Source organism: Anarhichas minor, unplaced genomic scaffold, assembly GCF_050575085.1.
Source record: "Anarhichas minor isolate MPS153535 unplaced genomic scaffold, ASM5057508v1 ptg000054l, whole genome shotgun sequence".
Classification (NCBI taxonomy): domain Eukaryota; kingdom Metazoa; phylum Chordata; class Actinopteri; order Perciformes; family Anarhichadidae; genus Anarhichas; species Anarhichas minor.
Window position 1 is genome coordinate 64216 of NW_027466500.1, and position 13599 is coordinate 77814.

General features: G+C 37.2%; 1 protein-coding gene across 1 annotated transcript; it reads right to left on the reverse strand.

The window, feature by feature from the left end:
• Positions 1-4491: 4491 nt before the first annotated feature.
• LOC142931663 (uncharacterized) lies at positions 4492-13234 on the reverse strand. Its single transcript, XM_076075688.1, has 18 exons — positions 13063-13234; positions 12463-12774; positions 11992-12330; positions 11741-11861; positions 11333-11430; positions 11212-11246; positions 10151-10228; positions 9953-10018; positions 9838-9874; positions 8300-8326; positions 7754-8071; positions 7306-7608; positions 7052-7160; positions 6729-6829; positions 6588-6622; positions 6218-6274; positions 5782-5856; positions 4492-5617 (listed from the first exon to the last, which is right to left on the reverse strand). The coding sequence occupies exons 1-18, from the start codon at positions 13106-13108 to the stop codon at positions 5567-5569; spliced, it is 2208 nt and encodes a 735-aa protein (XP_075931803.1). The 5' UTR covers positions 13109-13234; the 3' UTR covers positions 4492-5566.
• Positions 13235-13599: the final 365 nt, after the last annotated feature.

A 13599-nucleotide genomic window follows, 5' to 3' on the forward strand; every position in this document is an offset into this window, starting at 1 on the left:
ATTTTTCTTGATCATCTCTGAAGTCATGGATTACCTGGCTTGAATTTTTCCTCGTGTGCTTAACATCACTGTATGTTACTTCCTCTTCAGCCTGTGTAGAAGGGGCAAACCAAAATTCAGATTGTCCTTTAAATGTTCATAAATGTCCTTTAAATTTAGTTTCACACAGTTTCAATAAAACTTAATTTACAATGAACAATCATAGCTTAGAAAATGATCACGCTTGCTCAAATATTTAAATGACAAATCATAATAAGAGGAATGACCACAATTGGGACACTGCTCAGTTAAGCCTATCACCCTAACACTGCGGTGCAAACATAAAAAAGACCACTCTCAAACTAGTGCCCTCCTTCTGTGGACCATTATAGCCTTCTTTGTGAAAATAAATAAGTGAATCTTACCTCTGTCATGGCTGATGATGCTGATTTGGTCTGCTCTAAATGTGAAACAGTAAAGACTCTGATTACTCTCAATGCAAATATAAAATATTAAGAAAATAATATTATATTATAAATCGGATTAATTAAAGTTGAGCAACCTACTGTGTCTCTTCAACATGAACCAGATGAACAAGGTCACCATCACAGTGAAGAACAACACGCTCAAAGCGATGATGATGTTCTTTAGGGTAAATGAATCACTGCTGCATTAAATATATATAAAAGCACAAAATGCAAAGTAATTAAACAGAATTCATCAACCGTATTACACACTACAACTCTACACGTATAGTCTTAGTTTTATGCCAACCAGTCTAATTATTCCTATAATACATACACATACATATAGATGTTCATTTATAACTGTTGTATTTCACCATTAAATGACCACAGTTCTCTAAATACTGCATTCAAAGGCTTCTGACTTGTGCTGTTCACCCTGAGCTGTGGTAGGTGTTGCTTCTGCAAAAACAGAGGTGAGATTCAGAGGCTCAGGAGTGGGTGATAAGGTGTTGCTTGTATCCGTGACAGTGGCTATAACCCAAAACAAGACCATAATGAGTAAAATGACAATATGTATTATTTATATCTCTTCTATGTTTAATCAAATGATTTTCAAATGACTGGACAAAAATACTTATAAACATATATGTTTTACTTTTATAATTGTAGCACTTACTTGTGGTAGATTGCACAGTAACAGTTACATGCACAGGCATCTGTAAGTCTCCCTTAACACACTGATACCAGCCGCTGCTCTCTATCTTTAGTCCACTCATAGTCACAGTGAAAACTTTGGAGCCATTTGTTTTGATGGCAACTCTTGTTCCATCGATTAATCCAGAAGATCTAGTTGTTACACAAGACATGCCCAGCCTGCACCACTTCATTTCTCCAGGGTTACTATAGTAGCAATTGATGGTTATATGGTGTCCTTTAAATCCTGTAATCTCCTGATGATCCACAGTGAGACTGGGTGTACCTTAAGGGAAATCAATAGAAAATTGTGGGTAGCCTCATAACAATCAGTCTCCAAAGCAAACAGTGAGACCCTGCTTATTTTTTTTTTCCTCTAAAGTGTTAGTGGAAAGGATTGGAAATGTGCTGAAAAGACTTTAAGGACTCTTACCTCTGGTGACTGACAGGTGAAAATACTCACTGACATCTCCCCCTCTCTTAATCTCCACAATACACCAGTAATAATCAGTGTCTTTATCCGTCAGATCATTTACAGTCACAGTGAAGATTCTTTGGGTTTTGTCATCAGAGATTGAAAACTTTGTTGAATTTCTTTGGTTTGTTCTAACTTCATAATCACAGTTGGCCCAATAGCTTCCTTTACACAAGTATTTCACATGGTTTACATATTGTGAGTCATAGAGACATGGGATAGAGATTGAATCTCCAGCCTTCACTGACACTTTACTGACTGTAGTTATGCTGTGAATTCCTGCAACAAGAACAAACAAAGCATTGTAATGGGTGTATTTACTGACAATAATCTTCCTTCATATGACCTGCATGTTGTAGATGTTAAAATGATCTATTGTTTTACATATTAGGTCATTTTTATCTTAAAAATCAATCAAATGCAAAACTGGAGATTATTACTTGTCTAACTGACAGTTATCATTATTATCATCTTCTGAGATGACCATCAGAAGCATACAATATATACTCAATTATAAAATGATTCCAATCGCTGACCTGTGAGTCCAGTGAGGATGAGAAGAAAGCTAAGATGAACAGCCATGTTGGTGAGTGATCAGGCTAATCAACATGAACCAGCGCACTGCAAGACTGATTGTCTACTTCCTACATTTCATAAATATGCAAATGCAACAGTTCAATTCTGTCTTCCTCTGTAAGGAAGTTGCCTTTCATTGGTTAGTTCGATTTTTTAAATAAATAGCTATGCAACTAGAGCGTACTTCCCTAATATATTTTACTGTAGACTGGGTATGAAGTCCAGTAAATACATTTAAAAGAAAAGATCTTAAATTAGAGCAAAATGATTTAGAAAGTACAGAACTAACATATTTGAAATAACTGAAATACAGGAAGCAAAAACACAACTTTTAAATATTTACCCTTTTAACAGTTTTTTGCTTTATGGTAACCACAGAGCTGTACATCACGTCCACATCACTTTTAGGATATAACCTCTGGGTGAGGGACATATATGAAACAGATGGATTTTGATGGATTTCCAACTGTTTTATTCAGCTGCACTTGGTGGAATAAGAAGTTCGTTTTAAATGTCCTTGTGTGACCTTATTGAACTTGTTCAATACAAATTATGTTTTTTGTGTGTTTAGTTTACCTGGGTTGATATTTTTCTCAAGTACCCAACATTACAGTAAGTTACCTCCTCTTCAGCCTGTGTTGAAGGAGCAAAAGACTAAACCGTTGATTTAGATTAAAATATTCATCTCTATTAATATATTTAGCATTTCATATGGTTACTGTAGTCTCTTGATAGAAATCCACAAGCACAATATAACCACTTGTATTTTATCAAACAGAAATATTAGAAATCCATTTGCAAGAAACAAGAATAAATACAACATTTCAACAGATACACTGTTTGTATTGTTCCTTCTGATGATTTTCGTGTTTTAGCTATTCATACCCAATGTTTTGTATATTAAATTATATATGTCCAGAATTTATGAAATATAACATGTTTATAATGTCAGACAAATCAACATGAACCACTGACACTGGCAGACTTCTGTACAGCACTCTACCACCTATATCATAGTTAATATGCAATAGCAACTGTTACAATCTTGCCTCCTCCAAAGCAAGGCAGTTGCATCACATAATCAGAATCAGAATCAGAATCAGCTTTATTGGCCATGTATGCGTAAGCATACATGGAATTTGTCTCCGGTTTCCACTCCGCTGTCAATGTACAAACACAAATTTAAAATAAACAAGAAAAATATATATAAAGAATAAAAAAGGGCAGCAAAAAAGTAGAACAGATGTAGCTATAAACATTTAACAGCTATATACAATATAAGTATAAATATATATCCAAAAGAAAAAGTGTGTATATATATATATATATATATATATATACATACACATATACACACACATGTGAACATCAACCTATAAACAATGGCAATGGAATTGAGGTGATAGTGCAAGTAGTGGTAATAGTGCAAACAGAGGTAGTAGTGCAATACTACTGATTTATTGTTCATGAGAGTGACGGCCAGTGGAAAAAGCTGTTCCTGTGTCTGGTGGTTTTGGCGTGCAGAGCCCTGTAGCGCCTACCAGAGGGGAGGAGTTGGAACAGCTTGTGTCCAGGGTGTGAAGGGTCTGCAGTGATCTTTCCAGCCCCTTTCCTGACTCTGGAGGTGAACAAGTCCAGGATGGACGGCAGGCTGGAACCAATGATCCTCTCTGCAGACCTGACAATCCGTTGTAGTCTGTTTCTGTCCTGTTTGGTGGCCGATCCAAACCACACAGTGATAGAGGAGCAGAGAACAGACTGGATGATGGCTGAGTAAAACAGGATCAGCAGCTCCTGAGGCAGGTTGAACTTCCTGAGCTGGCGCAGGAAGTACAACCTCTGCTGGGCCTTTTTCCTGATGGTGTTGATGTTGGGAGCCCACTTCAGGTCCTGGGAGATTGTGGATCCCAGAAACTTGAAGGTCTCCACAGCGGACACAGTGTTGTTCAGTATGGTGAGGGGGGGGGGGGGGGGGGGGGGGGGGGGCAGTGTTGGGGGGCTCCTCCTGAAGTCCACTGTCATCTCCACAGTTTTGAGCCTGTTAAGCTCCAGGTCGTTATCTATTTTTCAATCTGGTTTGCTCTCGGTCTGCAACATATTGAGAAATGAAAACATTTTTCACAGCAGACATTTTGACATAAACAGCACAGGTCTTACTATAAACATTAACAATGGCACCATTTGATTCAAGTGCCCCAGTGAGCTATGACAGTGTGAGCCAACATGCTCAATACTACAACCCTTAAACTGAAGCAGCTAAATGAAATATTGACAAGGAAATGACCACCAACACCAAAAACAGAGGGTTCAAAACTTAATTTATTTTTATATGCGTGTGAGTTCAGTAGTGATAGTAGTTATAAACAAACTGAAGGTGGCAGTACAGGGCTATTTGAACACTTCCAGTGGGTTTTTACCATCAGGTTTACAATGCTTTGAGGCCTGACAGTAATGCCGTTGAGACAAATGAAAGGCAGCAAATACGAAGTGATTAGTATTTAAATAATACAACAGACAATTTAAAGTAATATTATTGCTGGACATAATTAGCACCAGTAAATTGGTTTTGGATTTAAACTTCAGGTGTCAGGTGATATGTGTGTTAAGTGATCAGACATGCCATTTTTACATCACCCAACTTTAATATTGTTGAAAATTATCACGAAAGATGAAGGACATTGGGTCTCCTCATCATGTAATGTTTTCACGTGAGGATCAAGAGTTGGGTTGTTATTGGATGAGTCGATATATCAAGGACAGTATTTATATGCGAATTTGCCTTAGCATGCCCAACTGACATGTCCGATTTCTTCAGAAAATTCTTGTTAGCTGCAGCCTGGCAGGGGGAGCTGCTGGCTCACAGGTGAGATCTTAAGAATTAAATAAAATGGCTGGCTGTATTACGAATCGAAAAAAAATGAATACAAGGGGAAGATTTTGAGATGATGTAAAGTCATGAGCATTGCTGTGTGTGTCATGATTGAGGTGAGGTTTTGAAATAGCTATCTGAATGTGTTCGCTGCTGATAACATTAGCAGAAGTTCACTTGGGAGGTTTATACTCATCATGAGATACACTACAGTGAGTGAGTGAGCTTGACACATTGCAATTTGACACATGGATCGATAAAATACATTTTATAAGATGAATTTGAGATGTTTAGACACATGGAAACTATGCACTATGTGCGACAGGATAACATGCTTATGTGAGCTTTAGGGCTACTAAATAATACAACAGTTACACCCAAGACTTGTGGTGTCAATGGTATTGTAAAAAACATAGCAAACAAGGGAAATGCTTCTTTGAAATGTATGCAGAACAGGAAAAAGTATGGCAAGGTGGAACAACCAGGGGTACCGTGTGCTAAGCAGCACTAGTGCTTAGTCAATGTGCTGTATGTAACATTCTCGTCATTTGCTTCAACCTGTTGGAAACAATAAGTAAAAAAATGACATTATGGAAGAAAAACAAAATTAAAATTTCTCAGTCTGGGAAAATTTACAAAATCTTTAAAAAAGTCCAACAACAAAATGTAAAAAAAAAAGTAGTGAACATAAGCATGTGAGCTTCGGTTTTCTTAATATTTACCGTTTCAACATTTAGTTGCCTCATGGAAACCACAGAACTATACGTCACGTCCACATCTTTCTCAGCAGTTGACCTCTGGGTAAGAGAGGTGAAAGATATGAAGGAGAGGACTAAGCATTGTCTGTTTTTGATGAATTACACATTGTTTTATTTCGTTGCAATTGGGAATGGTATAATAGGATATTATATTAAATGTGCCAATACGTCCTTAAGAATACTTGCATTTTGCAATACAAATCATGTCCTGTTTGTCTTTTATTTGTTGGATCCCTTATTAATAAAAATGTACAAGTAGAAAATTGCGCAAAACAGGAATATGAAATAACTACATGCAATGGTACTACCCTGCAGCCTGCACAGCTAAGGAAAGGGATAGTAGATTCTCAGAAAGATGTACATGTGATTTTTCTTGATCATCTCTGAAGTCATGGATTACCTGGCTTGAAGTTTTCCTCGTGTGCTTAACATCACTGTATGTTACTTCCTCTTCAGCCTGTGTAGAAGGGGCAAACCAAAATTCAGATTGTCCTTTAAATGTTCATAAATGTCCTTTAAATTTAGTTTCACACAGTTTCAATAAAACTTAATTTACAATGAACAATCGTAGCTTAGAAAATGATCACGCTTGCTCAAATATTTAAATGAAAAATCATAATAAGAGGAATGACCACAATTGGGACACTGCTCAGTTAAGCCTATCACCCTACCACTGCGGTGCAAACATAAAAAAGATCACTCTCAAACTAGTGCCCTCCTTCTGTGGACCATTATAGCCTTCTTTGTGAAAATAAATAAGTGAATCTTACCTCTGTCATGGCTGATGATGCTGATTTGGTCTGCTCTAAATGTGAAACAGTAAAGACTCTGATTACTCTCAATGCAAATATAAAATATTAAGAAAATAATATTATATTATAAATCGGATTAATTAAAGTTCAGCAACCTACTGTGTCTCTTCAACATGAACCAGATGAACAAGGTCACCATCACAGTGAAGAACAACACGCTCAAAGCGATGATGATGTTCGTTAGGGTAAATGAATCACTGCTGCATTAAATATATATAAAAGCACAAAATGCAAAGTAATTAAACAGAATTCATCAACCGTATTACACACTACAACTCTACACGTATAGTCTTAGTTTCATGCCAACCAGTCTAATTATTCCTATAATACATACACATACATATAGATGTTCATTTATAACTGTTGTATTTCACCATTAAATGTCCACAGTTCTCTAAATACTGCATTCAAAGGCTTCTGACCTGTGCTGTTCACCCTGAGCTGTGGTAGGTGTTGCTTCTGCAAAAACAGAGGTGAGATTCAGAGGCTCAGGAGTGCGTGATAAGGTGTTGCTTGTATCCGTGACAGTGGCTATAACCCAAAACAAGACCATAATGAGTAAAATGACAATATTTATTCTTTATATCTCCTGTATGTTTAATCAAATGATTTACAAATGACTGGACAACAATATGTATAAACATATATGTTTTACTTTTATAATTGTAGTACTTACTTGTGGTAGATTGCACAATAACAGTTACATGCACAGGCATCTGTAAGTCTCCCTTAACACACTGATACCAGCCGCTGCTCTCTATCTTTAGTCCACTCATAGTCACAGTGAAAACATTGGAGCCACTTGCATTGATGGCAACTTTTGTTCCATCGATTGATCCAGAAGATCTAGTTGTTACACAAGACCTGCCCAGCCTGCACCACTTCATTTCTCCAGGGTTACTATAGTAGCAATTGATGGTTATATGGTGTCCTTTAAATCCTGTAATCTCCTGATGATCCACAGTGAGACTGGGTGTACCTTAAGGGAAATCAATAGAAAATTGTGGGTAGCCTCATAACAATCAGTCTCCAAAGCAAACAGTGAGACCCTGCTTATTTTTTTTCTTCTAAAGTGTTAGTGTAAAGGATTGGAAATGTGCTGAAAAGACTTTAAGGACTCTTACCTCTGGTGACTGACAGGTGAAAATCCACTCCGTCATCTCTCCATTCATTAATCTCCACAATACACCAGTAATGAGTGTCTCTATCCGTCAGATCATTTACAGTCACAGTGAAGATTCTTTGGGTTTTGTCATCAGAGATTGAAAACCTTTTTGAATTTCTTTGGTTTGTTTTAATTTCATAAGTGCAGGAGGACCAAGTTCTTCCTTTACACAAGTATTTCACATGGTTTACATATTGTGAGCCATAGAGACATGGGATGGAGATTGAATCTCCAGCCTTGACTGACACTTTACTGACTGTAGTTATGCTGTGAATTCCTGCAACAAGAACAGATACAGCCTTTTACTGCATATATAGCAAAAAAAATGTGTCTTATACCCAATTGTCTCCAAATAACGTTTAATTCAGAGACACATCTTTGTATTACTCTTCTGTGTGACATTTGAAGAATGACAGAGTGTATTTAATTACTCATTCCATCATAATCTGACATAAACAGGTCAAACATGACTTAACATACAAATACAGTTACCCTTGTGACTGACCTGTAAGTCCGGTGACGATGAGAAGAACTCTGAGAGGAACATCCATGTCGGTGAGTGAGCAGAGTCAGACAAAAAACATCATGAGCTGATGCACTGACAGAGTAATTTTCTACTTCCTGATTTTCTTAAACATGCAATTGCAGCTGTTAACAAATCTCTTCCTCTTCCTTTTAAGGCAGTTACACTTATTTGGATTCAAGTGGTTTCCGTTAATGAAAAGAAATAACAAGTAAAAGCAAACAACAATAAAATACTTACCGTATTTTCCGCACTATAAAGCGCACCGGATTATAAGGCGCACCTTCAATGAATGGCCTATGTTAGAACTGTTTTTATATATAGGGCGCACCGGATTATAAGGCGCATAGAATAGAATAGCGTCGTAAGCGTGTCTCTTGAAAGGTGCCATTTTGGGGTCTTTATACACACAAGTGGTGTTGGACTAGGAGTAAGCACAGTACCGGTGTTTACCGCGGTGCGGCTTTGTAGTTTACCAGTCGTACTGAAACATTTTGACAGAGCGCCGTGTACAACCAGTATGGATCAACCAATTAACCAATTGATCCATATATAAGGCGCTCCGGATTACAAGGCGCACTGTCGTTTTTTGAGAAAATTAAAGGCTTTTAAGTGCACCTTATAGTGCGGAAAATACGGTACATATTTTTTAATTTTCAGTTTTTATTTGCACAATAATGAAGAATAAGACTTATCACACTGTTTATTTTCATTCCTTTGAGTCGGCCGTTTCTTAATTAAGCCCAATATTACACCACACCCCGAAGTTATCCCACTGAATCGAACCCTATATGTACTGGAGATTATTGATAAAATGAGATAATCAGATATTGTAGAAGTATGTGAGGATCTCATTGAAACCAGTGTGTGGAGGAGGATTGGGGATGAAAATGAATAAAAGGGACAGTTCACCCCACTTCATTATTTCTGGAAAGAGTCATTGCTGCTGAGTTTTTCCAATGTGTTTTTTTGGCAATTTGAGCACCACAAGCAAAGTGCCACCTAGTTCCATTATACTCGAGAAAAGGCAGACATTTCTATGGCGGATATCAGCAACACTTAGCAACTCACACCAAAACAATCAAGATTCATAATTAGCACGACAGGTAAGAGGAAAGTGTGTTTTTTTATTTTTTATTTTGGGGTGAACTGTGTCTTTACGGTTCTCTCTGGATCACGATACTATTCAATGTCAATATGTCAACTCATGGTTGGAGAAGCTGCACCAAGAGATAATGGAGAGAGTTAAACCATTTCACTCACAATGTCACTTCCTTAATTTGGTCAATTTAAGTGGCGTCAGATCTGCTTTTGGTCAACATTCAAACTTCTGCTCTTACGCAATGTGGGTTGATTGATTTATCAAGGAGAGATTCTGTAATTCTGAAGTGCACATCAGAATTACTTCATCAGCGTTGCCATGCTTGCAGGATTAATGTCCTCCCATCTTTTCTGATAATTGGCACTTATTCCGTTTTAGTGTGAAGTGTGCTGTAGATCACACTTCCATCTACTGGTTCAATCTAAGGGGAGAAAACAAGCACATAGACGGAAACACTGAATGATTATTGACTAATCATAACCACAATAGTAATACATTTGAGTTATCAAAATTCATTGAAATGAATCACATACCATTTGTCGCACGCTATCCTTTAGTACAATGGTACTGTATGTCACACTCTCTTCAGGAATATCTTTCTGCTGGAGGAGATTTGCAGTCAGAGTGATACAATTTCAGGAGAAAGACGTAAATGTAGTCAGATGTGTTTTTAGGTGCCGCTCTCATTAAATAATGTGTTAAACAAAATAAGAAGTTCCCGTCTGGTTTACCTGCTGCTGGGCTGCTGCATGTTGAGTATGAACAATGGTGGCGTAGTGCACATCAGGATCACTCCCAATTTGTGAGCCCTATGAGGGATGAATTTGAAACTTGACACTAATCCCATCGCATATTATGTTATGTTACAAATATTTGCTCTCTCCTGTCTAACAGCACAATTGTCTGGTTAATTTGAATTTAACTGGAAGATTTGCATGTCAGAGGTTTGCTCTTTTGGAGTATATGCCTGTGTGGTGTTGAAAACTGATTAAACAACAGGACTGCCATTAATCCCTTCCAAACTCCGTTTAAATGAAAGTAAACCTAATTATATTTATATGATCTGGAGATTTTTATTATGTGTAGAGTATTCATATAGACTACATGTTATTTCCGCTATGGGTTCAATACACACAGTTGTTTTTTTAAATGTATTATTATTATCCTACTTTGCATGCATGAAAGCAGAACTGTCATTGATAACACAATTGGATGGGTAACAGCTTTTGGAGAACAGTTGTGCAGTTAGTTTTAGTAACTTAATAAAATCTATCTAAACAATGTCGAACACTCTTGGCACTGGGTTTCACCTCTCAAGCCACATTGGTCCTAAGCAAACTTCCAAAGAAGAATTATTTAAATGTTTGATAAGAATGTAAGGCCGCTGCTGAGTCTAAATTATTGTTCTGGATTTAAAAATACTTTGTCAAATATCAAGATAATATTCTTGCCAGGTTTTCCATTTTTGCTGTTTTGAGCTGAAAATGAGGGTACGGGTTATGTAATAGATCCATTGTGTTCCTGGACGGGTTATCTTTTGGTTTAAATATTGCAGTATATTACCATGTGCCATGCTGATATATATTAATTTATAGACAACTCACACTTAATATAAGTATTGTATATTATATACTTGATTGGTCATGCTCCTTAAATGCTGTTAATGTGTTGTATGATCAGTCCAAATTTAGACATACAGTAAAATGTTTAATTTACATGGCAAAGAGGAAATATGACAGTGTGGAAGATATGTATTACCTTACTAATAATAACAAACATGGCTATATCTTACCGCAGTGATGGCAGACCCCTCAGGCTTGTTCTTATCTAAAATACATACATTTAAAAAAAAAAATGAAATAACTGATATTGTATTCATGAATTTGTTTCAGCAGAGATTACAACAGACTTACTACGTCTCTTCATCATCATCCTCCATCCAAAAAAGGCAGCGGGAACAACCAACAGCAGTAAGACGAGGGTGGTGGTGAGAATCGTGACCTTAGTAGAACTAGAAGAGGAATGCAGATCAGGTATACATTTAACTAAATAAACGGGGTGATGTTGTCTGAAATTGGCCAATGCATACATGTTTCTATCATAGGTTTAATTTTTTAACGTAAGACCTGTTAATGCAAACACATTTCGTCTATGTGTTACATAGAATTTGGAAACACTGAAGAATGAATGATACAACTTTTTTTCTTTTTTTTTTTAATGAACTTCCCACGCTGAGGTGCCATTATGTGTTTTGAGGAGATTGTACAATAAATATCATATCAGTTGTTAAACTGTTCAAAGTCAAATAAAGATGTTCAGACCTCTTATGTTCTTGCAGGCTCTCTCCGCCTGTCCCGTTAATGGAGGAGTTTGTGGGATGAGCTGTATGTGGCGCTGCACTCGTACGCAGAGAGGAATACTGGGTAGTGGTTGGAGACGGTCCTGTAAAGTCATTGTTGTCATTGTTTCAGCATTTGACATTTGTTACCTATACTTACTAGTCCACTTACTAGCTTCATCTTTTTATAACAGGTCGCTCATTTTTGAAAATAGAAAAGTATTAATAGCTCACTTGCTGTTGTGGGGCTGATTGTGGTTGAAGTAGTTGAGGGTAACTCATGAACAGTTACATGCACTGGCATCTCAGATTGTCCATTGACACATAAATACCAGCCGCTGCTCTCTGTCCTCAGTTTACTCATAGTCACAGTGAAAACATTTGGGACACTTGAGTTGATGGTCACTGCTGTTCCATCAATTGATCCAGTCGGGCCTGTCGCACAGGACCTGCCCAGTATGTTCAGCCTGCACCACTGTGCTCCTTCTGTATATTCAGAGTGGCATCTGACAGTCACACTTCCTCTATCAAGTGCGCTGATTTCCTGTCGGTCCACATATAGACTTGGCATACCTTGAAAAAAGAACAATACAAAATGAGGCATAGTCTTATTTTATTATCTCGACTTGATCTTTTTTTTTTCACAAACCCAAAGTAGTTAACAGAAAGGATTAAAATTGTGCTTTAACAGTCAATGGATTTTACCTGAGGTGGTGACTGACAGCTGAAAACTTTTTTTGACATCCGACATTTTAATAATCTTCACAGCACACCAGTAATAACTCGAAGTGTCCTCATCCCTCAGATCATTGATAGTCACAGTAAAGATTCCTTTGTTTGCGTCATCAGAGATTGAAAACCTTCCGTTTGTAATAACAGAGCAGAACAAAAAAAACCGTCCTTTACACAAGTATTTCACATCGTTTTTGTATCTCAGCTCATAGAGACATGGGATGGAGATGGAGCCTCCGGCCTTGACTGACACGTCACTCACTGTCACAATTTGACTGTGAATTCCTGACAAAACAACACCAAACTATTATTTTACAGTGGTGGGATCAAATACATTTTTTAATGACCATCAGTTAGAGGTTAGCCAGTGACATAGCTACATAACACATCTGTTACAAGTTAGTATCATTACTTAAATGTTTTTTATGAAAACACAATATTAATGACATATTAGTGACTTGCCAATTAAAAAGTAAGACTCAAACAGCAATATATGGGTAGCAACAATATTCTATTAATTATAAAGCAGACTATCATGTATGCATAGAGTTCTAAATACAGCTTAGCACTTACCCATGAGTCCAGCGAGTATTAGGTGAGAAACAAATGGAAAAATCATGCTTGCATCAATCTCTTGAGTGAAAGAGCACTTTCAGTACTACGGTGGTGAATTTTAACTCTGCTGCTTCCTCATTTCTAAACTTTTACTCCTGCTAAAAATCTTATGGTCTGATTTGTTTCTCTTTCATATTTGAACGTGGGGGGGAGAGACACATCATTTACAGAGGTTACTTCCCCAAACAAAAGACATAAAAGAGGAAGGAAGAAACAATCATGCCCACATATGTGACTCAGCAGGGATACCATTAAATGAGAAAAGTTGATCTTCAGGAGAATACATATTTGAAAGCAATACAGAATGCCTGAGAGCCTTACTGCATTATATTTTTCTGTTTTGAATTGTTATTGGGCACCTGTATTATGTGTTTTCCTTTACATAAACAAAGAAATGTCCACCGTGAATTGGTGCAACAAAATAAATTCACCAGAATGCAGGAGCTGAAGTGTTTGAAGCTCAACATTTCCTGAGGGAGTATCCCAAGACCCCCA

Bases quoted from the DNA above. Each gene is read 5' to 3' on its own strand.
- LOC142931663 (XM_076075688.1), bottom strand. From the start codon at position 13,108: ATGATTTTTCCATTTGTTTCTCACCTAATACTCGCTGGACTCATGG. The intron at 8,327-9,837 runs GAACCAGTAGAT...TTCCTCTCAGAG, and splicing joins TTGTTTTCTCCCCTTAGATT to TTCTTCTCATCGTCACCGGA. The intron at 7,609-7,753 runs GTAAGAGTCCTT...ATTTCCCTTAAG, and splicing joins TCACCTGTCAGTCACCAGAG to GTACACCCAGTCTCACTGTG.